We start from the raw sequence: 26086 nt of genomic DNA, 5'->3' as shown, positions 1-26086 counted from the left end.
CAATTAGCCCAGTGAAAATATTATAATTATATTACAGCAGTCAATGGGCTTCAGTTGTTCGCAGTTGGTAAACTTATATTTAGGGGCAGTCCGAGCACATTGAGCATTAATAATACTATGGGTTTCGCGTTACACAACATTGGGGTCACTATCAAAGTTCCACATTTCCGATCATTTAATGCTAATTCTTATATTTGTTCCTGGATAAAACTACTGTTATTACTTTTTGGTGTTATTTCATTGAAATTTTTAAGTTTGATTCGAAACAAGTTTATTTGACATTTATCAAACGTCTATAAAGGGGTTTAAAACGGTATAAAAAAAATAAGGTTATCTGTATAGAATAAGAGTGTCTTTAAATTAAGAAAAGCTTTGTAATGTTACATATTATGAATATCTTTGCAATTTAATATGGCAAAAAAAAAAAAATTAATGCCAAAACGATAATTACTATTTTTACTAATGTTTGTAAAGTAAATAATATAGAAAACTCCTCCCACAAGTAACACCAAAAAAAACCTATACATTTTGAGAAATTATAACTTTGGGTTTTTGAATTCCAAGTTCTATTCCAAAGATAATTTACCTATCTTCACCACGTAGTACCCTTTATATCCCACCTCATCCTGGCCATCCATCATCGCTGTATCTTTATAAACTGCCAGCTTATCTCGCTTTCCTTTCACTGGCAACCAATAGAAAAGAAGCTTTAAAGCAAACATTTAACCGCGAACGGGCATTATGGCCGCCAAACTCTTCCGCCAGATAAGAAGTGCTTTAAGTCCCTCCAAATTTCTGAAGATACAAAGTAGAACGCACTTTAAGACGGCCAACCAACCGGAGAAGAACCTTTCGCAGCGCCACCAAAGATAAACAGCCACGGAAACTTTTTTTCGGGGTGGAGACTCATTTTAAACAAATTGCTGAAAAGTTGAAGCCCCAAAAGTCCGGCGATAAAGAACCCTAACGGTAAAAGTATCTAACAGATGCGTCCGACAGCGAGCTAATAAGAGCAAACGGGTTCTAGTTGGACGAGTGACTTTGCTTCGTTCAGTTGGCGCTCGGAACTCAGAGAGCAAGAAGGAGAGATACATTGAGAGAGCAAGAGTGGGAGCCGTGGTGGTGGTGGTGGTGGCGCAGAGAGAGAGTGGTTGGTGGTGGTGGTGGCAAATCAGCCAAACGCGTCGAAGGTCTTGCCCCAACAGCGCGAGCGAGCGAGAGCGGCGATTTCACTCAACCAACGGGGCTGCCCAGCCGCCGCGAGAGCGAGGAGGACAGCAGCAGCGCCGCTTTGAGTGGAGTGAGAGGAGCGGCGAGAGATTTGTGTGATGTGTCGTTAGGTCGAAACGGTCGAGTCGAGTCGGGTCGGGTCGTGTACCTTTTGCCACGAATGTTGTGCCAGTCAGGCTCTAAAAGGCCTTACGAGAACAGCTGAGATTTCGCTGCTCCGCATGACGCAAAGATAGCGAAGTTGAAAAATTTCCAAGTCTTTAAGTTATCATAATATCGTGAGTGCGCCGAGCGGGAAACTCGAGATCGAAATAGAAGCAAAAAATAAACCAAGTGTTTTTAAGTGAACCGCCGCGTTGCTAATAGCATGCGAAGCTAAAAATAATCAAATAATTTTATTTCGAAAGAAAAAGAAATTAACAAAAAATTAACAAAAGGATAAAGCTAGAGCTGAGGACTCTGCGGTAAACCCGAAAAAAGTGTGAACCGTACGAAGTGCGTACAAAGTGTATTCCAGCAATTATACCCCGTGTTCCGACCCGGCCGCCAAGATTATTACGCACAACTCGCTGAGCGTGTACGGCGGCGGCGTCATGTGCGCCTCCCCGTCCACGGCTCCCGGCTTCTTCAATCCGCGCCCGCAGTCCGGCGCGGAGCTGTCCGCCTTCGACCTCGGCCTGTCCCGCTCGATGGGCCTGGGCGTCGGTGTGCCGCCGCACAGCGCCTGGCACGAGGCGCCCGGCTCCCTGGGCGGCCACCTGCACGCCGCGTCCGCGGGACCCGGCACCACCGGTGGCAGTGTGGCCACCGGCGGCGGTGGCACCACGCCCAGCAGCGTGGCCAGCCAGCAGTCGGCGGTGATCAAGCAGGACCTCTCCTGTCCCAGTCTCAACCAGGCCGGATCCGGTGGCCATCACCCCGGCATCAAGGAGGATCTATCCAGCCTGCCGAGTGCCAATGGGGGATCCGCCGGCGGACACCACTCCGGCGGCTCCGGTTCGGGATCCGGTTCGGGCGTGCAGCCCGGCCATGGGTCCGACATGCTGCCCCTGATCAAGGGACATGGCCAGGACATGCTGACCAGCATCAAGGGACAGCCCGCCGGATGTGGCAGCACCACGCCCAGCTCCCAGGCCAACAGTTCCCACTCGCAGAGCAGCAACAGCGGATCCCAGATCGACAGCAAGCAGAACATCGAGTGCGTCGTCTGCGGGGACAAGAGCTCCGGCAAGCACTACGGACAATTTACCTGCGAAGGTGAGTGCACTGAAAAAAATAATAGTTTAAGGGGGCTTCCGAAAAAAATTTTAATTTTATCTGAAATTATAAGTCAAATTTTAAATGGTGCATTATGATAGTGAAACCTTCAATAAACCTGCAATAAGGGCTGAATAACTCAAACTACACACTTTAAATAATTATAATTTTAGGAAGCTTTTTTAATAGCGATTTGGAATTTTTGTTTAAAAAACGAGTAAAACTTATCAGAACTTTATGAGCCAGAATTTGAAACTAAAGAAATTTAAATTTTAACAAAGAAAAATTAACATTTCATCAGCTGTAAAATCTGCCGTTTTTAAATTTTTTGGCAGCTTAAATAATATTTTCTAAATATTTCCCTGCCAAATTGAATAGTTCACGAGCACAAATTCCCTGAGTGGCTCAAGATGACGTGTAAAATCAGAAAAGGGAGCATCGTATCACAACATATTTTTTTCTGCCTGAGTAGCGATCTCACCTTTGAGGTGCAATTGGGGGTCAATTGATTTCGTACTTGGGTTCGCACTGGGGATGACCAAACAGAAATGGCCAACGTAATAGAAAGCGGGCACAAAAGCGTGCCTGCCAGCCGCTGATTTTTGACAGTTTCGGTGAATTATGGCAGTTTGATGAGTTGGCAATAATGAACCCCGGCCAGGTGTGGGTGTGGGTGTGTGTGTGTGTGCGGGAATTCCTCTTCCCAGGGCCATGCAAATCTTGGCGGGAGTCGCGATGCAGCTGGAATGTATAAACACTTCTCGCTTCCCAAAGCCAGTTAGTTGATCGGGCCCCAAATCATGTACAGATGTTTTAACGACCAAAAAATACATTTATGATCGGAGCGATAGTTTTGCTCGGCTCCACCGAGATTTATGCCTTTTGTTGATACTCGATTTTTGTATAATTAAAGTTTAGAGCTGCGTTTAGCTAGGAAAGGGGCGATAAACTTCAACCAAATCGTTGTTCTACGATTTCCCAGAAAACTCAAATAGTTTTGCACTTCTGGTCAGCATACCGTTACAATCCAACGCGCAGCACGAGAGCTCTTGAGATACATAGATACAGATACATATATACGTAGCGATCTGGGCACGCACTCCCGCCGCTGCCTTATCGTCAGATAAAAGTTATTATCTAAATAAAATACGGGCCGTGCTTTGTCCTAAGCCAAACAATTGTTGTGCAAACATGCAAATTGTGCGGCGGCCGCTAAATGAAGCGCCCACCTTCTTCTTATTGTCTCTCCAACTCGGGGAACCTGGAGTTCCGGAAGAGAGGAGGCCGCGGGGCAGCTGAATGAATCGCTGGCTGGCTGGATGGATAGCTGGATGGGTGGATGGGTAACTGCATTCGGAGATGGAGGGCGATAGGCGCTGGCATTTAGTGCAGCCTCAAGTGAACTTGTCATACTCGTATCTCTTCAAACGTTCTGGCACTGGAGCAGCCAAGATGTAAGTAGTGACTGGGCACAGTGGGCTCGCCAGAGATTCCCAGATACTCTCGCAACTCGCCCCGGCACTCCGATGGCTCCCACTGTTCAGCGGGCGCTGCTATTATTATTAATCACCGAGCATTTTGTACGCATGCGCAACCCACAACAGCAACAATCAGAAGATATGCGGCTCTGTGACCGCCTCGTTGCATTCTGAAGGTGTTTCCCCGATTCCCCCTGGAATAGCTGAGTGCAGTATGGGGTATATATAGTATGTAGTGCATGGGTACGAGTATCTCGCGGTTGCCTGTTGGCCTGATGATGTTGCCACGATAGCAATCTATTTTGTTCTATGCAATCGCCAGACGCTAAAGCTTGAGCTGCGTCGTCTTCCACCGCGGAATCAGCTTCACTCAAATGCTGGCGAAATAAAACGTAGGAAAAATCATAATAAAGCGCACAGCAGAGCCCATATCATTGCCGGCGTTTTCAGGGTTTTTTTTTTCCTTAGCGTTGTGTTTTTGTTTTCGTTTTTTTTTTTTTTTGTATTTCGCTGAACCCCAGCCGAGAATGTGCCTCGTCGCCTCGTCCTTTCAGCTGATTCACTTCGAGGTGCAGATACTTTTCGTGGCTCTTAGAAAATGAAAAGATACTCCACTCCACTCCGCGGCAACTCGTTTCTTTCGGCTGTCTGAAATCGTGTGTGTGTTGTGTGTGTGTGCTGAGCTCACTTGTCCGTCCGTCTGTCCGTTTGTCTGTCCGTTTGTCCGTCTGACCGTCCCTTCTGTCTTCTGTCTATCCTTGTGTCCAGTTTCCAGGCTTTCAGGGGCATGGGTATGTGAATTTGTGCCACGACACCCCGCTCGTAGCTGCAAGATTAATTGTAGCTTATGCGTGTTGTCCGTTTCTGTATCTGTTTCGTTTTCGCTTAAGGTTTAGGTTAGGTTGGCTTAGGTTCCTGTTCCCGAGGATCCGAGGAACGGAAAGCCCATGTCCTCCCATTGTGGTGGCAACTTGTTTGATTTCGCGCCCAGCTGCTGGTGAAATTGGAAGGAGGAGCAGCCGAAAGTCTGGCACTTCTCATCAGCAGCGGCAGCGGTAACCTTTGGCCGCCTCGAAAAGTCACGGTTTAGTGTCGGCTGAAAAATACGAGTATATGTACGCTGATAAAAGTGCCTCGATAATATTAATGATGAGTGCACGGCTCTAATGTGGCAAGACAGCGCTGCCTCCACTCCACTCCACTCCTTGCCGCGTATCTCCTATTAATTTGGCTATTTGTCATGGCTATTAGTGGCCCAAAAGCCGAGATTCAAGCCACGTATCTCGCCGGTTGCGCTGCATCATCAATCAGCGTTGAGTGGAAAAGCTCGCTGTAAATATTAAAACCATGTTTTTCTGCGAACCAATTGAATTTCCAATTCTGACACGACAACTATCTCAGCACCCATGTCAAAAGCGAATTAGCATAACTTGGCCGCAGCGCGCACATGACAATGATAAATAAATTTTGCGAAAACTTACCGCCACTACTTAGTACATGCAATTAATTAAAACAAACATCGGCTAAGAAGCAGAGCAGGGCATAAAGAGTGGTAAGGAATTGCCATCCCAACTAATTGTTAAGCGCCAGCGGAGCACATTAGCTGCCACAAATAATGTGTGTGAAGTGCAGCCGCCAGCCGCAGATTGTCAACTCTGGGCCAGCATAAATAATCCCTACTCTCCGACTTGTTCCATTTGCTACATTTTCCGCGAACGAGCTTACATCAAGCTCATTTAAATAGATTCCCACGTTCGGCAATTAGACCCACAACCCGAAATCCCAGGCTCCAGCTCCCAAATCCCAATTCCGGTGGAAAAAGAAGGGAGAACCCATCACAAATTTACGCTGGAAATGTCCGAAATTTCTGATGTCGCGAAACGGTGGGTCAGTAGTTTGTATCTTTGTATCTCAGTATCTCTTTGGAGGGAGAATCTTGTTTCCTTCGTCTTCTGCCTTTGTGCGGAATTGTATTCAACATGTGTGGCTTTTTAATTAACTTCATTATGATGTGGGCAAATATCTCGAGGAAAAGAACAGGAATTGCAGTGAAAATTTATTTTTTCGGGGTAACCATAAAGAAGCGGACTTAATTCTTTGACAAATACATACTATTTATGGGCTGATCAGCAATAAAATCTTAATTTCCTTTGTAGAAAGCCATATACTAAATGCCTTCCCCCCAATAAAAATATATATTTTTGCGTTTCACTTTGCACCTCTTGACAATCTGTTAAATGGCGCTCTTCTGAAATTCGCATTTCGGCTGTGGAAATTCATTCCACTTTGAGCATTTAACAAAAGCCAAACATAAATCAATTTGCTGTCTCTGATACGACCTCACCGCCCCTCGCAGAGCAACAAAGTAAGTAAAAGCAACAAAGTAAATACGAATCCAGAAAATTAACAACGCCCACCGAGCATTGCAATTTATGGCGTTGCAGTTTTGGGGATTTTTTCCATTGGGGGTGGGGGGAGTGGGCGTGGCCATAACGCCCGCAGCAGCGGATTTTTTATTTATTAATTAGCAAGAGGGAAAATAAATTCGAGGCTTGTATTAAAAATTTGCATTTGGCGGCATGGCAGGATGGCTTGAAGTCAATTTCTTGCCCATAACATATATCACATAAATCGCCTTTTGATAAACATTTATAACTTCCGTGCGATTTGCAGTCTGCGGTTTTGTGGCTGCTGCTGGCTTTTGATTTACAACTTGGTAGCTCTTTCTCCCCCAAGTGAGCGTCATAACTTACGGCCTCGAAATTTATTTTGACAAATTTCCTTGGCTCGCGATGGCGAATATTCCCGGCCATTTGGCGGGTTAACGAGCGGGCAACGCTCTTGTCACAATAACCATACTCATAGGCGATCGTTGCCCAACGCTGTGTCAACATTAATGAGCCCCGAGCTGAACCCTTCATTAAAGGCGGCCCAGCGAGGAGGAGGAGAATCGGGCAAGACAAAAGTTAATTGTACAGATATTGCCGGGACAGAGGAAACAAACAAAATCAAACAGACGAACAGCGAAAACAATTGCAAACTGCAGCCGAGGCAGCCAGACATTGTAATCATTAAAAGCTGGCTTGTACTACAAATCGTTGTACTTAGAAGAAATGTTCGAGCCAATAAAGCTCGGCAGTCGACCACTTCACTCGAGCGGAGTGGAGTGGAAGTGCAGTCGAGTCGAGTCGCTTAAAATGAGGCGCAAAAAATTCATCCTGACACGATGCGATTTCGAAAAAAGGCCCCCGAAATAAAAGAGAGTCTCTCTGGGGTAAGGAAATCGTGAACTACCGACTTGATCCGCTTTATAATGTAACGGTTTAATTAATTATGTTAAGCCTGGCTATCCAACTGGCTTTGGGCCAAAAGACTTTTCTGGTTGCTGTTGCAGCAGCAGTTTCTACTGCAGCAGTTTCTGTTGCAGTTGCTGTTGCCACTTCATGCGCAATTTTCGTTTTCAAACCGAGAGTTCGGCTAATCGATCAGGCCCAGCGAAATGCTGCCTTCCCGGCACGTTTTGTGTGCATCTTCGAGGGCCAGAAAACCGAAAAGAGACTCTGCACTTGGCCAAAACCGAGAACCAGGACGGCTAGTCGCTCCCTTTTTGCTGCCCCGCTTATCGCCATGTGTCGCCGGCCAGGCCCGAAGTACAAGTACATGACCATAGCATTTGCACGGCTCTCTGCATAACTCCGCATAGCATCAGTTAAATCAAAGCCAAATCGCTTATCTGAGGCGGCATTTTCCTTGCATTTTCCCCGCGGCAACGTGACATATGCGAGATGCAAATGGAAAGCCGGCTCTTCTAGCTGGAAGAAACTGCTCCGATTCCAGCGAAACAATTGCGAAAGTTCTGAATGGATGCGGGGGAGCTTCCCAGATTGGCATTTGATTTACAGTTGACCCATATTGGGCCATAAACTTGAGTTGGTTAGGTGTGGAATATATATTATATAGAGGGAGAGAATAGAGGGGCACCTGTTCCGTTTTGGATTTGATTCTGTTTTTCGCCAGGGGGCCCCGTTCATAATCAGTGCATTTTGTTGATGCTCCGAGTGCATGAGCCAAGTTAACCAAGTTTCGTGTCTGTCGGCGGGGGCTGTAATTATGTTTCGTTGGTCGTCGTACTCCAGATATTTTGTCTAGCCGCCTCTCTGGACTCCAGTGGTGTTGTGGTGTGTGCTAATTACTTTGACTAGCTAGCTAGTGGCTCCGTGTAAGCTTAACATTTAATTATTGCACCTTAATGACGCTGCCCTACGTTGAATGTGTGTGTGCATTGGTAATTAGAAAATGAGCCAAAGTCAAGGCGACTTTGACTTTGCATCGCTCCTCCGTTCCGCTTCCTCTGGGCCAAGCGATCGTTGACCGCGGCTGGGAAATGGCAAATGGAAAATGGTAAATGGAAAATGGAAGGTGGTAGATAGAAGATGGAAAATAAGAAAAGCAGTGCCCACCGCAATTGATTGGGCCATCTGCCACCCGAGTGCATGTGCCAAAAGATACAGATACTTTCAGCCAGAGATTGCCGGCTAGAGTCAGCTAATTTAACGCTTTAAATTGCGCAGCCGAGCGGATCCAACCGGGGGGATCTCGTGTGGTGCAGATAGATAGCTCTATAGCTCTGCTCACTTTCAGGAAGTTCAATTAATAAAACGCTTAGCTTAGCTTAGTTTAGTTAAGCCTCAGCCAAGTTCTCGGAACCTCCGCTCTAACTGTATTGAACGCTTTATGGCGCGTAGCGCACGCGAACCAACTTCCTCGGCCGCCACCCGCTGGCAATTAGGTGAAGCGGTAATTGAAACTACCGCAAATGCTAGCCTGGCTTGGATTGCCTTCGACTTCGACTTGCCGTGGCTTGCTTTGGCTTAGCCAAAAAGTCCATCCATTTAAGCCGAAGCCGTAGAAGAGGTGAGTCCGTCCGTCCGTCCGTCCGTCGTTCAGGATTCGATTCTAGGGCTTCCCACACTCGAATCGCAGCGCTAGAGCGATCCACCCTTTTTCGGTTATTGATATAACACGATATCCACTCCACCCGTCGCGGATTTTGTTTGCGGTATCTGCCCCATGTACTCGTATCTTCATCAATAACGACGCGCATCTTTCGCATCGCCCAGTCCACTGGGGATCCACTCCCCTCAGTCCCCTTTTCCCCCCTTTTCCCCTCACTTTTCCCCGAGTTAAGATGCCCAGATACTCGGGATGGAGCTGCAGCTCTAGATAGAGTTGCGATAGGCGCATATGGGCAGTTTGCCTCTGTTGCAAGTTCTTTTATTTACCTCTCTTGCCGGGCTTTCTGGCCAGGTCCGCGAAACCGGCGAAGCGCAGTCAGAGTTGCCTGCCTGCTTGATGGCCAAAAGGGGAAGACTGAAAGGCGGACGGGGGGGCCAAAAGGCAACGGTACGTTTTGGCAGAAATCGTGACTCGGTACAATATCGTTATTCGTAGATCATATGGTGTAAAGGCTGGCAGTGTGTGAGTGGGCATTTCTAGATGTGTTCGTAGTTGGCCAGAAGTGGGGAATACCGAATGCCCTTTGGCAAACGAACTGAAGTGTATCCTCGCAAATAAAATATCACTGATCAGCGATCATTTAAATTAGTTAGTTGAGTATCAGTCAATACTTTGGATGAGTTTGCTTAATCTACTTTTCATTTGATCTCCACTTAGTGCATTTAACCATCGACTTGCAATCACATTCAATTTGGAAGACCACGTTTTGTTTCCATTTCGGTGGGAGGCTGCAGCCACACGATCGCATTGGCAGAAAAAGCATTGAAAGATCTTTTATAGCCTGTGATCGCATGCTATATAGTCGACGGGTGGGTCGGGGGAGTGGATAGGATAGGATCGGGTCTGCATAAACGCTCAGCGCTTACATATTTTGTTTGATGATGATTTTACAGCTTAAAACGAATTTTATGAGCATATGCCATTGTTTTGAGTTATTGTGAGAAGTTTTTTCTGCTGCTCTCTACGGCGAAGGAAAGAAACCAGGTCCAAACAATGCCTTCCTATATATATATATATATTTTATATATATATGTGTGTATTTATATAGGTGTACCCCTACCAAATAGCCAGGCTCTTTATGCAGAAAACGCTGATGCAGAGCCAAGTGATACACATGTTTAGATACGCGTCGGCGACATTAACTTGCCGTGTCGCTGGCTTGTCCTACAACAACACCCAACTGCGGCCCAAAGCACTTAGCCAACTTGGCCAAAGAGGCTGGGGTTAAAGCTGAAGCTGTTGCTGAAGTGGCTGGCCAAAAGCGAGGCCCAACGAGCCATGGCTGATCTGGCCGTCTAGCTTAACAGTAAATTCGTGGCGAGCCGAACTTGAACTTGCTGCCAGTTTTCCTTCTTTTACTTAGCCTTTTTTCGGCTGCCCAAGATACACTTTGTTAATTGAAAGCCATTAAAGGTAATTTTATGGGAGGCGTTAAGCCATGAAACGTGTAACATGACCATTGACATAGGCATCAGGAACCCGACTTCGGACGCGGTCTGGTGACGCGGAGTTTGTCAAGGAGTTAAGGCCACTTTGCCGTACAAGTGGCAACAAAACTTTTTGTTCTCGGGATGCCTAAAGTGCCAGGGAATTTGTAGAGTCAAAAAAACGTAGTAAGAGTGGAATTTGGGTTCCTTTTTTTTACCTAGCACTAACATATTTATATTTTACATCCTATTAATTCTGAATTTCTTTTTATTTTTTGCAGGCTGCAAATCTTTCTTCAAGCGCTCCGTGCGACGCAATCTCACCTATTCTTGCCGCGGCAGCAGAAACTGTCCCATTGACCAGCACCATCGCAATCAATGTCAGTTCTGCCGATTGAAGAAGTGCCTCAAGATGGGCATGCGACGCGAAGGTAAGCATCGAAAATCATCTAAGAACAAAACAACAAGTGTGTTATTCAGCGCAGAGAAATGCCATGTGCTGGGGGTCAATTAAAAGTCAAACCCGAGAGACAAACAAAACAGAATAAATTAAATCAACGGCCGAAGAACGGAAGTAGAGCAGCGGCGATGACTAAATGTCACATGCTAGGAATTTAAAACAGCGGCGAGCAATTGGGTTCGGGTTCGGATGCGGTTCGGTGTGGATCAGTTGAGTTATTTGGGTGGCAGGAACTATGCCAGGGAATGTGCATCTAGCATCACCCCAGGTCGCTATTCGCTTTTCGCTCTTTTGGTTTTTCACCACTCGTTTTTCCCATTTTCCACACGCAAGTCGGTTTGGTTAATAGAGAAGACAATTAGGCAGGCGATTGCAGCCTATTGCACAGCTTATTGACCCCGAAGATCAAATGCAAACTTGTCCGATCGCTCGCTTCATAATTGCATTGGCACACTGCGAGAAACGCGAGGTGAATTGATCACCCAATCAAATGCAGCCCAATGTGTGTAGCTAATTTGTAAGCACGGCCAAGCCAAATATTTGGCATACCTGAGTGAGACTTGTTATCCGCAGCCGCTGATTGACTGATTGACTGGCCGACTGACTAAGTGACTGACTGACTGACTGGTTGACTGGCTGACTGTCATATGGCCATACCAAGTTACACTTGTCAGCATTAACAATTAGCGGCTGTCAGGGAGTCAGAGAGATATCCAGATAGAGATAGAGATAGAGATACACGGCAGTTAGCGGACGCTAAGCTGTTATTATTTGCACTAATATTGACAGGTTTTTCGCAAAATGCTAATAGCCAACAGCAACAAAGGCAAAGGCAAAGGCGAAAAGCAACTGCAACTGCAACTGCAGCGACCAACTCAGATGTCTGGTCTGCTGTGTGGTGGTGCGGTGTACACATCGATTTGGGTTAAGAACGAAAACGTTAATTTATGGCGACTATGGGCAATTAAAATGCAGCTACAGCAGCCTCCTCTCAATGCACTTGTAATTAAATGAATATAAACATTTATTTAGTCGCCGGCGACGGATTGTGAAAAATAGCATTTGAAATTTACCTAAGTCAATGTTGCCGCCACCGGACAAGTTTTTGGCTAATGACACAGTCCGAACCTCAGTCCGATCTACCTGTTAAGCCCATTAAGTCGGCTATTTCCTCACCCTGTACTTGCCCCAGAACTCGTTAAACGCAAAAGAGTTCAACACCTTTTGCCACATTCTGGATTTGGGTTCGGTCGAGTCACATTTCTTTAATGACAAGTTCTGCGTAAAACTAGTTCCGCACTATCAAAGCCAAGAAATCGTGAGAAAATTCAACTCAATTCCGCACAGGAGTTTCCTTCAGTTTTACCCTCTTTATGCTTTTTTTTAAGTTGCGAAGCGGGACAAAGGTTGCGTCTGAAATGACCCAGGGTCAAGAAAATTGTACGGGTTTGGCGCACAAAAAGCCTCACAAAACCTGAAAAAAACAACATCGAATCGGTGTTCCGGGTCGCTCTAATTAAATTGCAGTGTCAATTGGTCAAGGGAAGTGGGCTGGGCAGCCCAGGAATAAAACTGGTTGGCTTCTGCAAATAACCAGAGTTTTTCCTGCACAAAAACTCGTTTTTTCAGGGGTAGCAAAATTATGTAAAATTATTTGGGATTTATTTTAGATTTTTTAAAGGGATTTCGCTTGAGGGGAAGGGGAACCAATCCGAACACTGTGAACTCTTGCTCATAACCTCTGACCACTGAAATTCCACTGGTTGCAATCCAACACCTGCATTCACCCGATTCCTGGGCTTGGTCAAACGCATTTTTAGCCAGACAATGGTTTGTTCAGTTAGTTGAAAAGACTTGACTAGCTGGGTTTAAAAAGTGGGTCAGGCAAAGGTTTTTACACCTCCACGGCCAGATGGAAACTCCACACCTTGGCAGGCAAACTGAATAGATACAAGCACACATCCTAGACACACCTAAGCTCACTGGCCCAATCTTGCCAACGCAATCGGAGCCTTGGGCCAGGCCAATTCGAATCCGCACTAAGCCAAGACAAAGCAATGGCCAAAATGCACAGGCATCGACTGCTGATCGAAGCTCGTGGTGTTGCAGCTGGAAAGGGAAGTGGAAGTGGAACTGAAACTGGATTCGCTGATCTCTACCTGGATCGAGGAAAACGTAACGTCTTTCGCAGGAAACGAAAGCGTTTTTGGTCACTCCGCACAATGGACACATCCCGAAATCCAGCGAAATCAAACGAAATCCCTTTTTGTCCCGGTTCCGAAGGTGTTTGTTTATCGCCCAGCCGGAGCAATTAAGCCGGGGGTTGCACCACCCGAACCAGTTGACCACTGTCCATCCGCCGGCGGAGGAAGCGAGACGGGGAGACCTATTTACACAATACATTTGCGTAATTGTGAGAGGGGAGGGGGTTATTCGGCAGGACCCTCGACAAGATGCACTTGGTGATCTATGACGGCAAACCGGTTGTCCAGTGTCCACTGTCCACTGTCCAGTGCCTTATTTATGCGCCTGGGAAAATATTGTCTGACCACAAGAAGAGCCAAGGAGCTAAAGGCAAAAAAAAAACAAAAATAAGGAGAATCTGCCTAAGCCTGTGGTTTCGGTTTTGAACCGCGATCAGGTCGAGATTACAGCAGCCAAGAAAGCAGCGCGAAGGGTTTGCCAATGGGTTTTTGTGCTCGGAGTGGGCTTTCGAGATAATGCCTGGCCCGACTTGCCCTTTTGGCTGATTGCCCAATGAATGAATCTGCCGCCAGCACGTGCTCAAGTTCCCGCTCACATGTCACTCGCTGCCAAACACTCGAGAGCGTGTCCAAGTGGCGGGGGCTTAACTTTCCTCAGATATTCCTCGGTATCATCATCTACCGCCATTTCTGGGGAATTTTCGTTTCCGGCCAAAGTTCAAGAGGCCTTTCACTTTCCATTTAGCTACTCAGTTGTTCAGCATTTACATTGTTAATTATAATGTTTATGTGTACTATAAAAGCCTCACTGGTTGCGAAAAACCTGTCCGTTATTTTCTTTCTTTAAAATCTGCCAAGACTCTCCCCACATCTGCTGTATCCGCAAGATGTGTGTATCCGAAGGATGCGTTGAAAGTATTTAGTTCAATTTGCATATCTAAGCAGTCGAGACAACACAGGAAAAGGGGTTGAAAATATCTTTGGGGTGGCAGGAAAGTATCTTATGACGATGTCTCGGCCTCAACAAAGGACGAGCCACAACAGCAACTCAGTTCTCTGTATTGAGATCGAGGTGACCAGATATTCGGATATTCAGATATTCAGATATCCAGATAGCGGGCATTGTGAGCTGTGGCAGCTTTGCCAACAGAGCTGAATGCCCCGCATTGTGCCGCGTGTGATGTGGCGGTCAAAATAAGCCCAACAAAAACAAGAGTCCTTCAATTGCGGGGTGCTTGCTTCTCTTCGAAGATGTGTTTTGGAATTTGTTAACTTTGATAAAAGTCTAAAACGAAATCTTTAATATAAGAGATTACATATCTTGTAGATGGTATATTTCTTGATTCATTTATAGGCATTGCAAGAACTACATAAACAACATTGAACATGAAATTAATTTTAGCTAAGAAAACCATGATTATAAATCTCGTAAGCAATTAAGTTTATGCAATATCCTCTTTACTGATTTTTAGACTTAACCTTATCTAAAACTCTATAAAAATGGGTTTCAAATAGTATAGTTTTTGCGCAGTTCAAGTAAAGTTTAAAGGGCATCATTGATTGTTTAATGTGTTAAATGAGACTTCCATTAGATTACTAAACTTAAGACTATCTTAGCGTGTAATTGCATGTGTTATTTAACCAATCTAATCCCGAACTATCCCTTGTTATCTTTCCAGCTGTCCAGCGTGGCCGCGTTCCGCCCACGCAGCCCGGACTGGCCGGCATGCACGGCCAGTACCAAATCGCCAGTGGGGATCCGATGGGCATCGCCGGCTTCAACGGGCACTCGTACCTCAGTTCCTACATCTCGCTGCTGCTGCGGGCGGAGCCGTACCCCACCTCCCGCTACGGCCAGTGCATGCAGCCCAACAACATCATGGGGATCGACAACATCTGCGAACTGGCCGCCCGGCTGCTCTTCTCGGCAGTTGAGTGGGCCAAGAACATACCCTTCTTCCCGGAGCTGCAGGTCACCGATCAGGTGGCTCTGCTGCGACTCGTCTGGTCGGAGCTGTTCGTGCTGAATGCCAGCCAGTGCTCGATGCCGCTCCATGTGGCGCCACTGCTGGCCGCCGCCGGACTGCACGCCTCCCCGATGGCCGCCGACCGCGTGGTGGCCTTCATGGACCACATCCGCATCTTCCAGGAGCAGGTGGAGAAGCTGAAGGCGCTGCACGTCGACTCCGCGGAGTACTCCTGCCTCAAGGCGATCGTGCTCTTCACCACCGGTAAGTTGCTGGACATCCTCTACAAGGATGTGCCGGCGCTGCTCGCCAAGGTTTCAGCACTCCTCGCCAAGGGTTCCCCCTCCGCCACCAACGATGATGTCCTCGGTGTGGTGCGTGAGCATCTGGACGAGCTCAACCGCCAGGAGCTGGAGTCGCAGGCTCCTCTCCAACAGGCTCCCCTCCATCTGGCTGCTTTTATGAAGAGCGTTGCTGGCGTGGAGGCTGCAGTGCAGCAGGCGGAGCAGGCCCAGAATCCCCTTCCCTCGAGTTCCACACCCACTACTGCTGCGGCTGCTCCTGCTCCGCTGGTTCCCTCCGCCGGCAGCGCCTTCAGCAGCTGCCAGGCCAAGTCCGCTAATTCCGAGATGGATCTGCTGGCCAGCTTGTATGCCCAGGCCCAGGCCACGCCCCCCAGCAGCGACGCCTCCGGGCATAACAATAGCAGTGGACTGGGCGCCTCGCTTCCTACTCAATCGCAAAGCGGTTCGTCCTCCCGCAACCTAACCGCCTCGCCGCTGAGTAATTCGCTGGCCACCGCTCCTGCCACGGCATCCACTTCCATTCCCACATCCTCCTCCAATTCCGCTCCCCTTCCCGCTCCCATTCCCGTTTCAACCGCCTCCTCCACCTCCTCCTCGCTGACTGGTGGAGCCTATCAGACGCCATCATCTGTGGCGGCAGCGGCGGCTATGTTCCACTATCAGACGCCACCGCGCGCCGCCTTCGGTTCGGCCTTCGATATGTTCCACCACAGCACGCCATTCGGTGTGGGCGTGGGGGTGGGCCACGCCCTCGCCCACTCGGGCGGCAGCGGCGGAGCGTCCTTCGGCAGCCCCAGTTACAGGTATTCGCCCTATAGCCTCGCCGGTAGTAGATGGCAGTTGTAGGATCTCACCCAAGTCGATCGACCCTCTGTAAATGTAAATGTATCTGTATCTATAGCCTCTAGGTGAATCCATCTGTAAATGTACTTAATCTAGTGCCTACTGCTAGTTTCTACCTATTTATTGCCTTACCCTAAGCATAGTTTAGTCTAGTGGTAATCTCATCTAGTTTCGTTTAGTGAACTTTGCCAAAAATTTGATAAAACAAAGAATCGATGAGGGAGGAGAGAAAGAAAGAATCTTAAGAATATATATAAAGCTGTTGCTGTTAAACAAAATCTAATCCTGGCCTGTGTTTTTACTCGTTATCGCTTACTAATGCTTAACATCGCTTGTTGACTAATTTTAAGTGTATTATTTATTTATTTATTTGTTTATTTTGGTTTACTAACAAGTATTATGATTTCAACCTTCGACTAACACCGCTTCTTAGCCATTAACTGCAAGACGCTTAAACTTTAATGATTTCTGAGTGAGATCCTACTAGCATTTGTTAAAAACAAATAACTTGTTGATCATGTTAATTATATCTTCTGATCGTATTAAACATTGTACCGTAAATATTAACAATGATAAACTTTTTGGTGTTTCTTAGATGAAACTAAAACAATTTTATCATTGAAATTTGTTCGTGAGTTGAGCATTTTAAAAACAATGATGAAATACTATTAACTTCTTTAATTTTAAAGAAATTAAGATCATTTCATCGTGAAATTAGCTATTGCCTTAAATTAAAAACGATTTGTGTAAAATTGTGTAGACCGTTAACAATCCGCTCAAAAACTCAATTTTCTAGTTAAAAAAGTTTCAGATATATTAAATTACAAACATTTAACATTGAATGAATTGATTTAAACCAAATAAGCATATGCCTTAGATCCTTAAAATGATGAACCAGTTCTGATTAAGTATTTAAGGCACTTTCTTAACCCAAGGTAATGGAATTGTTATTATTTTTCAGGTCATGGAAAACTTTTAATTTTGTTGATTGTCATTCTTCATAATTTCAGCAAGCTTAACAGTTTTCCGTTTCATAAAACCCCCATTTATTTAACACTAATCTTTTCACATTTTTATTTCATTTTTAACAAAAGCTATTCTCACAAAAACAAACAAAATTTAATCTCATCCGCACGTGGCAACAAAACTCTGGACTTTGGGATTACACACACACACTGAATACACACATATGCACGTCTAAAACCTGCACACGCACACAACTAAATCACACCAGCTTATATGCGAATAATTTAAATAATTTTAAAACCTTACGCCTTATACAACATACTTATTTTTAGACAATTAGGTGCCACGCGAAATAAATCACTCAAGTTTTGTATGCAAATAGACTGAATCGAGCTTTTCTTTGACTTTAGCATAAGTTAAGTTTAGCAATTAAGAGTAAGCTAGCGATTATAAGTTCGTTAAGGGAAGGGGGAAACTTAGGTTTTGATTTAGAACTCCCCCCTTTTCTCGTGTCGTGTCAACCAGCTGTCCAGCTCCACGTCGCAATTGTTTTTCCGCTGATCTGAGCCAGGCTTGGCTCAAAGATATCCCATTCCCCTCGTGCTCTTTGTGGCGACGTTTATTGACGTCGAGATACCACATTATGAACATTAATACAACACTCGTTTATGTCGCTTACTTACAAGCCCGACTCCGGCCGACCAGTGGACCAATGGACCAACGGACCAATGGTCCAAGTCCAGGCCTTGGCCAAACTTGCAATGAAAATAATTTTACCATTTCCAAAACGCTGTGTGTGTCGCTTGGCCAAGTTGCACTGAGGAAAATATCTGACCTGTAGGGGTTTTCATTAACTTCAAAATACTAAGCTTTAATGTTGAAATATTGCAAAGTGTTATAAACTGTATCTGGGATAAAACATTTTGTGATTAATCAATTTGCTTTAAGCTATTTACATAAATTGTAGATTTAGAAGTTTCTTTGAAAAATATTTAAAAATCCATAATATTCAATTTTATAAAATGGTAAGCGTGATGCGTTGAATAATGTTTTAAATCAGCATTTTACCTTACAAATCAGTAAATAATCCCTATCGGATTATTTTCCGCTTACTTTTCCCAGTTTTTCTCCGTGTATGCCGCGATCAGCTAACCAAACTCTTGAGGGGGCGTGTGTGGCGTGGAGTTCGTGGTCTCGCTGGCTGAGACCCTGGACCGACTGGCAAGCTGCAATTGCATTTGAATTGGCTGCATGAGTCCATAAACTGCAGCCGATCAATCGCTGTTCCCCACTAGCCCCCTCCCCCTCCCACTTTCCCCTTCCCCGCTTCCGCTCCCCAAATCTGCGAAGTCCATGGTTGCAAGTCGCAGATTGTGGGAGACGAGACACGATCGCGGTAGTAAAATACCGGGTATAGACTTACTAGATCTTCTGCAGCGCATTGACGACATGTCTGCTCCTCCGGCTGCCAGAGCCAATGTTGCATGCCTCACCTCGCCGCGGTGCATCTTCTTCTTCTTCCTCGCCCCGCTGATTGCTGTCGTTCGCTGCAGTTGTTAGGAGTTGTAGCTTTCATGTCTTGGCCACACTTTTTGACCAACATTCTGTGTGTGTTTTTCGCTGGCTTCTCGCTGCCTCGCTGCTTTGGAGCTTCGAAGCTTCAGAGTTTGGCTTCAGAGTTTGGGGATTGGAGTTTCGGAGTCGCGGAGCCGCTCAAATCGTTTTGTGGCGCTCATTGATCGCCTGCGCTACTTTTCCCCCTGGAAAATTGCCAGGCGACGTGCCTTTGGGGCCTGGGACTCTGGCAATTAACAGTAACTTTTGGGCCGGGAACCGACGTCGTTGATTAGAATCATTAAGGGCGCGTTTCGATATTAGGTTTTCGCTCGGCGCTCGTGTATTTGCCCAAGATCCAGATGCTCCGCTCGATAGAGCGGAACTCCTTCGGCGGCTCCACTGTCTCCACAGTTGACCCCACACGACCCGATCCTTATTAAAACTAAATAAAGTTATAACTGTTTTTCTCTGGCGGTCGCGGCACGAACTGCCCGAATGGCCAGAACCGCACAACTGGAGCCCATAAAGAACACAAATCTAATAAAATATAATGCAGCAATTCATAATTTTGTTAAACAGTTCGTCCGTTTCGCGGACGGTTACTCCTTCGTCTCTCCTGCTCCTTTTTCGATATGTCTGGTTGGTTGGGCAACCAACTACTTTACGGTCATTATGCATTTAAAACACGCGGTCACGATCTCTCCCTCGCTGAGTTAGTAACTGCGACGACCCAAAACCAAAAACCGAATACCGAGTACCGAAAACTGAAAACTGAAAACCAAATACAAATACAAATCGAAGCCAAGCTCGTACATAACTACAAGCCGAAAACAGTTAACAAAAGCCGGAGCAAAAAAAAAAATTTAAAAAAAAAAAAAAAATCAAAGCCCAGACGAGAAGAGAGGCTAACCCCTCGAGAAAGCTCCGATCGAAGCGAAGTGGCAGTGCATTTCTCCAGAGCCGCCCGACCTGGAAGTGGAATGTCTTTCACTTTGGCGATGCCAACTCCTCCGCCGCTTCGAGAAATCGCATCCCAGCTCCTCGTCATCTCCGCTGCATTTCAATGAAGGCCCAAAATGTGGCTTTTTTTTTGTGGCACAGTTTCCACCTCCAACTTCAACTGCATCTAGTCTCCTTCCCCGCCAGCGATTATGATTTCCCATTCCGAGGGTCCCGGGGATCGGCCGAGCTAATGGAAAGTCAATTGACAATTATGGCCATGGCCAATGAAGTGATTCGCTGAGCTCGCCGGACTGACCATGTCTAATTTGTATTATAGCCGTTGCCTCTTGTCCGTCTGGCTGTTCATGGCTCGTTGTTCGACGTTGTTTATGAAACCGAATGGTTAATAATGGCTAATTGAATTCCTGCTGCCGCTGGCGACAAATCATTTAGCCTGATTTACGCGCTTTGTGTGGGGGCCAAAAGCCTAGGAAATTTATATGATAACCACTGCCCAATGTTTTCCATTTATCTGTGAGCCAAAACGATCTTGGCCAAACAACAAGCCATGGTTTTGCCTTTCAACTGACACTCGTCTTTTATGGCCAGCTCGGATTCGGAGATGCAGAGATTTGGATACTCGAAGATTCGTAGATTCGGAGTTGCGTGCCATTAACGACATGCATTCGCAGACAGCCGGCCAGGCAATCGGATATATGAACCCAAATCACGATGATATCGGCTGGCAAATGGCCCAATCATTAGCTCAGTCTGCTCGGCTGCTAAATGATATATCAGCTGCAGGTCTTTTTTTTTGGAATCGCCTTGCGCAATCGAGTTAGTCCTCGTGTGTATGTGCAGTGACTAATTAAGCAAACAAAATTTCATATGCAATTTCGAAACGCCATTCTTAACAGCAACGACCATTTAAAACGCTTTAAAGCTATGCAAATTTACAAGTGCTGATGTCTAATTTGAATTTCAAACAGTCAAACACACAGAAGTACACATAAATGTATAAGCGTTTATAAAAAATAGAAGAACCGCTCGTTCGTTGTTGTGTTGATGTTTTAACAGCGGCAATTGATAAGCAAACTTTTGGTGCCTGGCAATTAACACTCGACGGCACACGCTGCGTATGCGCAATCCGGCATTGCTGTAATTAAATGCCACGGCTATTTGACAAGACGGAAAACTCATTGGCTGTCGGCTCGTATCGTTTTCGGTTTTCGGTATTCTGTTTTCGGTTTTCGCGGGGACAGGGCGTTGTCTTGGGGCTTAATTTTCCCCAATTTAATTAACCCAAGTGTTGTACTCGCTGTGATGTTGTTGTTTGTTCGGTTCTCAGTAGAGCGACTTCAATTGAACATAAATCAAGTAGACATGACGTAATCTCCCAGTTTCGTCATCGATCCACTGCCGCAGTGTTGCTGTGTTGTTATTTAGTGTGCTCAACTCGATTGAACTGAGCCGTTGTGGGCGTGGCAGGCGCTCATGTTCAGTTATTGGTTTGACGTGACAGGCAATCGAAAGCTGGAAATTTTCTGCCGGCGCCAGGTGAACTGCCCCAAAGATTATCGAGCATGTATGGCATTTGCATCCAAAACTGACGGTATCCCTTCTTCGCCTGTCTTTCAGATGCCTGCGGCCTGTCCGACGTGACGCACATTGAATCCCTGCAAGAGAAGTCCCAGTGCGCCCTCGAGGAATACTGCCGGACGCAGTACCCCAACCAGCCCACGAGATTCGGCAAGCTCCTGCTCCGGCTACCATCGCTGCGAACTGTCTCCTCACAAGTAAGTCTATTCAAAGTTTATTTGATTAATGAAGTATGAGATAAGCTATTTAATATTGAAATAACCAAGCATTGGTTACCGAATGCTAAATAAATGGTTCCCAAAATGTTACAGAGAGTAAAATTCATTACCGAGTTCAAAGACCTTGCTTTTATAATATGGATTTATACATATTAATAAATTTACTCCTCAGACTTAAAATTAATTTAAGGAATTACATTTTATAATATTTATTTTTTGCTTAATGGAATAACTGGGTTTTCCTTTAAATATTAATATGAAATTATAATTGGCAATTGATTCTGCAAGTGAAAGTATTAATGTGATTGGCACTTTCATGTCAATGGTCATTAAAACTTAAAGATTAATACTCAAACTTGAATTAAAAAAGTATAATAAATGAATATTGTTTTTTGGCTTTCAGATTAAAAATTTGTAACTTAATTTATATATTTTGGTAACAATCAAAGCCAGAAATTCAAACCAAGTTCGATTTTAAATTAAACTTTGAAGTCCCTGTTTCATTTATAAATATTTTTTGGAAACACATAAAATAAAGAGTGGAAAGAGCCTTATATAAACTAAATAATTCCCCTCCTAACTAAAATCTTTTTCCTTCTTCCTTCCGTTCTCCTCTCGCCAGGTCATTGAGCAATTGTTTTTTGTGCGTCTAGTCGGAAAAACGCCAATTGAAACGCTGATACGCGACATGCTGCTGAGCGGCAACAGTTTTTCCTGGCCCTATCTGCCTTCGATGTGACACACGATGTGGCGCCAATTGACAACAACTTGATCATCGGCCGCAGCTGTGGCGGCTGCAACGCTCAACATCAATCCCGGCGGAGGCGGCAGCGGCAGCGGCATCGGTGGCGGTGGCGGTATCGGTATCGCTGGCTGTGGCAGCCACAACATTGTTGCTGCCAGTCATGACCAGCTCGCCAATGTTGCTGTCATGCAGCCAACATACGGCAGCGGCAGCGGCGGCGGCAGCAGCAGCAACAGCGGTTGCCACAACGGTAACAACGGCAGTGGCAGCGGCAGCGGCAGCGGCGTCGGCGTCGGCAACATTTGCAATCAGCAGATCAACAACTACAGCAATAACAACAACAACGGCAGCAGCAGCAGCAATCATATGAGTGCAGGCGGTTTCTTCGGCGGCAGCAGCAGCAGCAGTGGCAACAGCAATACCGACTACTTGGCCACGCCGACAACCGCTTATGCGACACCAGCGACTGCGGCAACATCCACGGTGAACACAACGACGATGCTGTCTAATTACTGCGATGCCGCCACCATGATGATGGCCGCTGCTGCAGTCAATGCAAATCAATGCCTGCAGCAACATCACCAGCGCATGTTGCTCGCGGGCAGCAGCAATAGCAACTGCAACAGCAATAGCAACAGCAATAGCAATAGCAACAGCAATGGCACCGCAGCAATACCCTCGTCGTCCTCGGCTGGTTCGCTGTCATCTGCCTCATCGACGCCAACAGCAACTGCAACTGCAACAGCAATAGCAACAGCAACAGCCCCGCAGCAACATCATCAGCAGCAGCAGCAACAGCAACAATCGCCGCCAAATTTAATCGATATCAGCGAAGTTCCTCTCATTGTGGATGTCAAGTAGTGTAATTATTTATGCATCTAGAAATGGGGCTATAAAACAACCTTGTAGATACCCCGCCCCGCTCCAAAAATCCTAAGACCCAAAACAAACAAAAAAAGGTTTAACGAAAAATGTAAAAAAAAGAACAGGAAGAGCCGCGTAGCTTAATTGAATAATTTTCCATTTGTAGATTTTTGTTGTAACTTTGTACATAATTCTCAAAAAATCCACTTTTTCTCTAGGCCGCCCCAGCTGTGAGCCACAAATCTCAGCTGACATATCCCAGAGAACTTGAAAAGTTTAATCCAAAAATGGCGGCAATAACGTCTTTATATATGAATGTGTATAATATTTAAATGGCACTGAGTTCTACTTAATTTTTAAACCACTAAAATGCAAGAAAATTGATGAGAGAAAGAACACAAAGTGGAAAGAGACATTTCCTTAGCCCTTTCAAAAGACAAAACATAAGATAGTTGAAATATTTATATATGTAATGTAGCATATACACGTATATACATATATAAATATATATAAATGAAACTCTACTCCCAGTGGTTTGCAGAAATATACCAAAAATTTTAAGCTATGTTTACTTGATGTGTGGCAATTTTTTATGTGTGCTTTAGCAATTTTATTTTTACTTTAAGTAAAACTTAAAATTAAATTCGATTCTCGACGGGTTTTTTTTCCGTAAGATGCATCTCAAAGATGCCTCTTGGTTAGAGACCTTTTTCGTTGGAATATGAATGCAAAATTTAGCGAATTTTTTATTTAGTAACCATTACGAGTAAAAACACAAAATGTTCAGTGCAAGTTTCAGTTCTTAAACGATTTTTCGTAAGCTTAAGCATTATCTTATTTATGTGTATAGAGTATGAAAAGTTTTCTATATTTTGTAATAATAAAAATTTGCGTTTATAATGAACTCTTTATTGTGTTTGATTTTTCTGTTCGGTATCTTTTCATAGGTAAGAATATATTATATAATTCGAAGCAACTGCAGCCAAACTGTACATAAATAAAGTACTAAAAAACACTTCACCTTTGTTGGAAAACCATTTGCGAATTTAATAAATCATAACAAGTAAACGAAGAATGAATGTAAATACAATGAATACAAATTAAGTAAAAATAAATATATAAAATCCATTTGATTGCCTATTGAGTGCATCACGTAAACACGTGTAAATACAGTTTTAGGAGTGATTCTGGTGTTTTTAATAATGTAAATCCACTGATAATAAATAATGAATGCAGTTGTAATTAAATAGCAAGTGTCGGCGAGAGTGTGAGTAAGCGGGAGTGTTTGAACATGTGTCCTTATCATTGATTGTAGACCCATCACACTAGACAGACATCAATATCAGCAGCTCACCAAATGATTATTGCGTTCGTTGAAATGCATTTAAGTATTTACCTAGCCTACGAATGATTGTTTTTCGTTTTTTGATCATTTCGACATTCAAAAAGTGTATGCATATGTTAAATAAAATCTCATTTATTAAAAAAAACAACAAAATTGTTTTGTGAATTTAAAAAATATTATTTTTAATATTTTTTGCAACATATTAAATTGTAATTATTAAACTTTCTGGTAATAATTTTTAAACATTTTAGGCTTGTACATGTGGTGCAACTTTTCATTGAAATTCCGATCCTAACTGATCTTTAACCCACAAACACTCATCTGATGACCGCCGAACTAGCGAAACTTTCATAACTTTCCGGGACAACTTCCTCGAGCGAACATATGTATATCTGGGCATTAAGCGGTACGTGATGCAACCAAATACCATGTGTTGCCGGAGTAAATGCCCCAGTCATGCCGAGCCAGCCAGCACCCACCTCGCCGCAAAAAGGCTGGGGCAATTACCCGAACTGCTCTGAAATTGCCAATAATGAGACATGCAACTTGTGCGCTTAGCCTCTGTAATGGATTGCCGTGGATTGGTATCAATTGCGGGTCAATTCCTCTGCAGCTCGGGGCCGGGGAACTTCACGCGCCGACAAGATAATCGCCGGGATTCCCTAGTTTGCCGAGGGCCAATAAAAAAACAAGGAAAGAAACCCAAGCTCCATGCAAAAGGATCGTGCATTGCAGACAGCGTGTAGCCAGCTCAACTCGAGTTAAATCAAGTCAAATCCGATGGTCGGTCGAGAGACCCAGGCAATGGGCAAATTGCCGCTGCCAAATGACAAATTAGATATCGAAAATAACAATTTGATCGACAGCCGATCGCCACTGCTCCACTGCTTTTGTGCAGCCCAAAGTTGCGAGAGAGAAAAATTGGCAAACCCAAATTGGCCCAAGATCCGAAATAAGGAAGGCACTTTGCGGTTGGAGCGTAGCCAAAGGAGTTGATGGAGGTGTTGATTTGATTACTTTTATGTAAGCCCAACTCCCAGTCGCAGTCCCAGTTGGAGTTTGAGTTGGAGTTGAAGTTGAAGTTGGCAAGAGCGATGGCCAAGTCATCGCAATTGCCATCGAATATATTTCACTCCCCCCACTCGAATCGTGATCGGGGCAATTTCAGATGGATGGATTCGGATTTGGGCATCAATTGAAGCCGCGATTCAACTCTTCAGCGATATAGCTGGATCGCTCCTCAGCGGCCGGCATCTAAATGTGAAAAATGATTTGACTTTAATGGCCGCCACTGAGTGATCAGCGGGCTGTGATCATCATCTTCATCTTCACCATCTGCCGATCATCCCCAACCTTGGCCGAGGTGTTAAGATTTTGTGACCAATTGGTTGAGAAGGTAACGGTTGCTTCCACTAGTTACTCCCCATCCTCATCCTCATCCCCATCCCCATCCCCATCCCCATCCGATCCTCTTTGCCATCCCAATCCCCACTCGATTCCCCATCCTTCACACACTCGGCACTTATTTACTCGCCAGTGGAGTTGATCGGAGGTAGTGAGTACTTGGCTCTAGGCACATGATTGATCCGCGGCAGTTGCATTTGCATTCGCACCCGGCTCGTTTGGATCTTGCGGTGGTGGAACGTGGGAATTTGGCTTGAAG

General features: G+C 45.2%; 2 protein-coding genes across 3 annotated transcripts; both read left to right on the top strand.

Moving 5' to 3' along the window:
* Positions 1 to 1315: 1315 nt before the first annotated feature.
* Positions 1316 to 22208, top strand: LOC108087988 (steroid receptor seven-up, isoforms B/C). 2 transcript variants are annotated; one of them, XM_017185593.2, is made up of 5 exons: positions 1376 to 2487; positions 10690 to 10839; positions 14752 to 15303; positions 21291 to 21448; positions 22092 to 22208. In XM_017185593.2, the coding sequence occupies exons 1-5, from the start codon at positions 1824 to 1826 to the stop codon at positions 22206 to 22208; spliced, it is 1641 nt and encodes a 546-aa protein (XP_017041082.1). In that variant the 5' UTR covers positions 1376 to 1823. The 2 variants fall into 2 exon arrangements, with proteins under 2 accessions (XP_017041081.1, XP_017041082.1); XM_017185592.2 differs by lacking the exon at positions 22092 to 22208 and having other exon boundaries at positions 1316 to 2487; positions 14752 to 21209; positions 21291 to 21381.
* A 174-nt stretch (positions 22209 to 22382) lies between these two features.
* Positions 22383 to 23985, top strand: LOC108087990 (homeotic protein ocelliless-like). The gene has a single exon (XM_017185594.2). It carries the CDS (start codon positions 22401 to 22403, stop codon positions 23073 to 23075), a length of 675 nt encoding a protein of 224 aa, XP_017041083.1. The 5' UTR covers positions 22383 to 22400; the 3' UTR covers positions 23076 to 23985.
* The last annotated feature ends 2101 nt before the right edge of the window (positions 23986 to 26086 follow it).

Source organism: Drosophila ficusphila, unplaced genomic scaffold (genome assembly GCF_018152265.1).
Source record: "Drosophila ficusphila isolate 14025-0441.05 unplaced genomic scaffold, ASM1815226v1 contig_791, whole genome shotgun sequence".
NCBI classification, from domain to species: Eukaryota; Metazoa; Arthropoda; class Insecta; order Diptera; family Drosophilidae; genus Drosophila; species Drosophila ficusphila.
This window is presented reverse-complemented; position numbering and strand designations above follow the sequence as displayed.

Bases quoted from the DNA above. Each gene is read 5' to 3' on its own strand.
- LOC108087988 (XM_017185592.2), top strand. From the start codon at position 1,824: ATGTGCGCCTCCCCGTCCACGGCTCCCGGCTTCTTCAATCCGCGCCCG. The intron at 2,488-10,689 runs GTGAGTGCACTG...TATTTTTTGCAG, and splicing joins CGGACAATTTACCTGCGAAG to GCTGCAAATCTTTCTTCAAG. The intron at 10,840-14,751 runs GTAAGCATCGAA...TTATCTTTCCAG, and splicing joins GATGGGCATGCGACGCGAAG to CTGTCCAGCGTGGCCGCGTT.
- LOC108087990 (XM_017185594.2), top strand. From the start codon at position 22,401: ATGCAGCCAACATACGGCAGCGGCAGCGGCGGCGGCAGCAGCAGCAAC.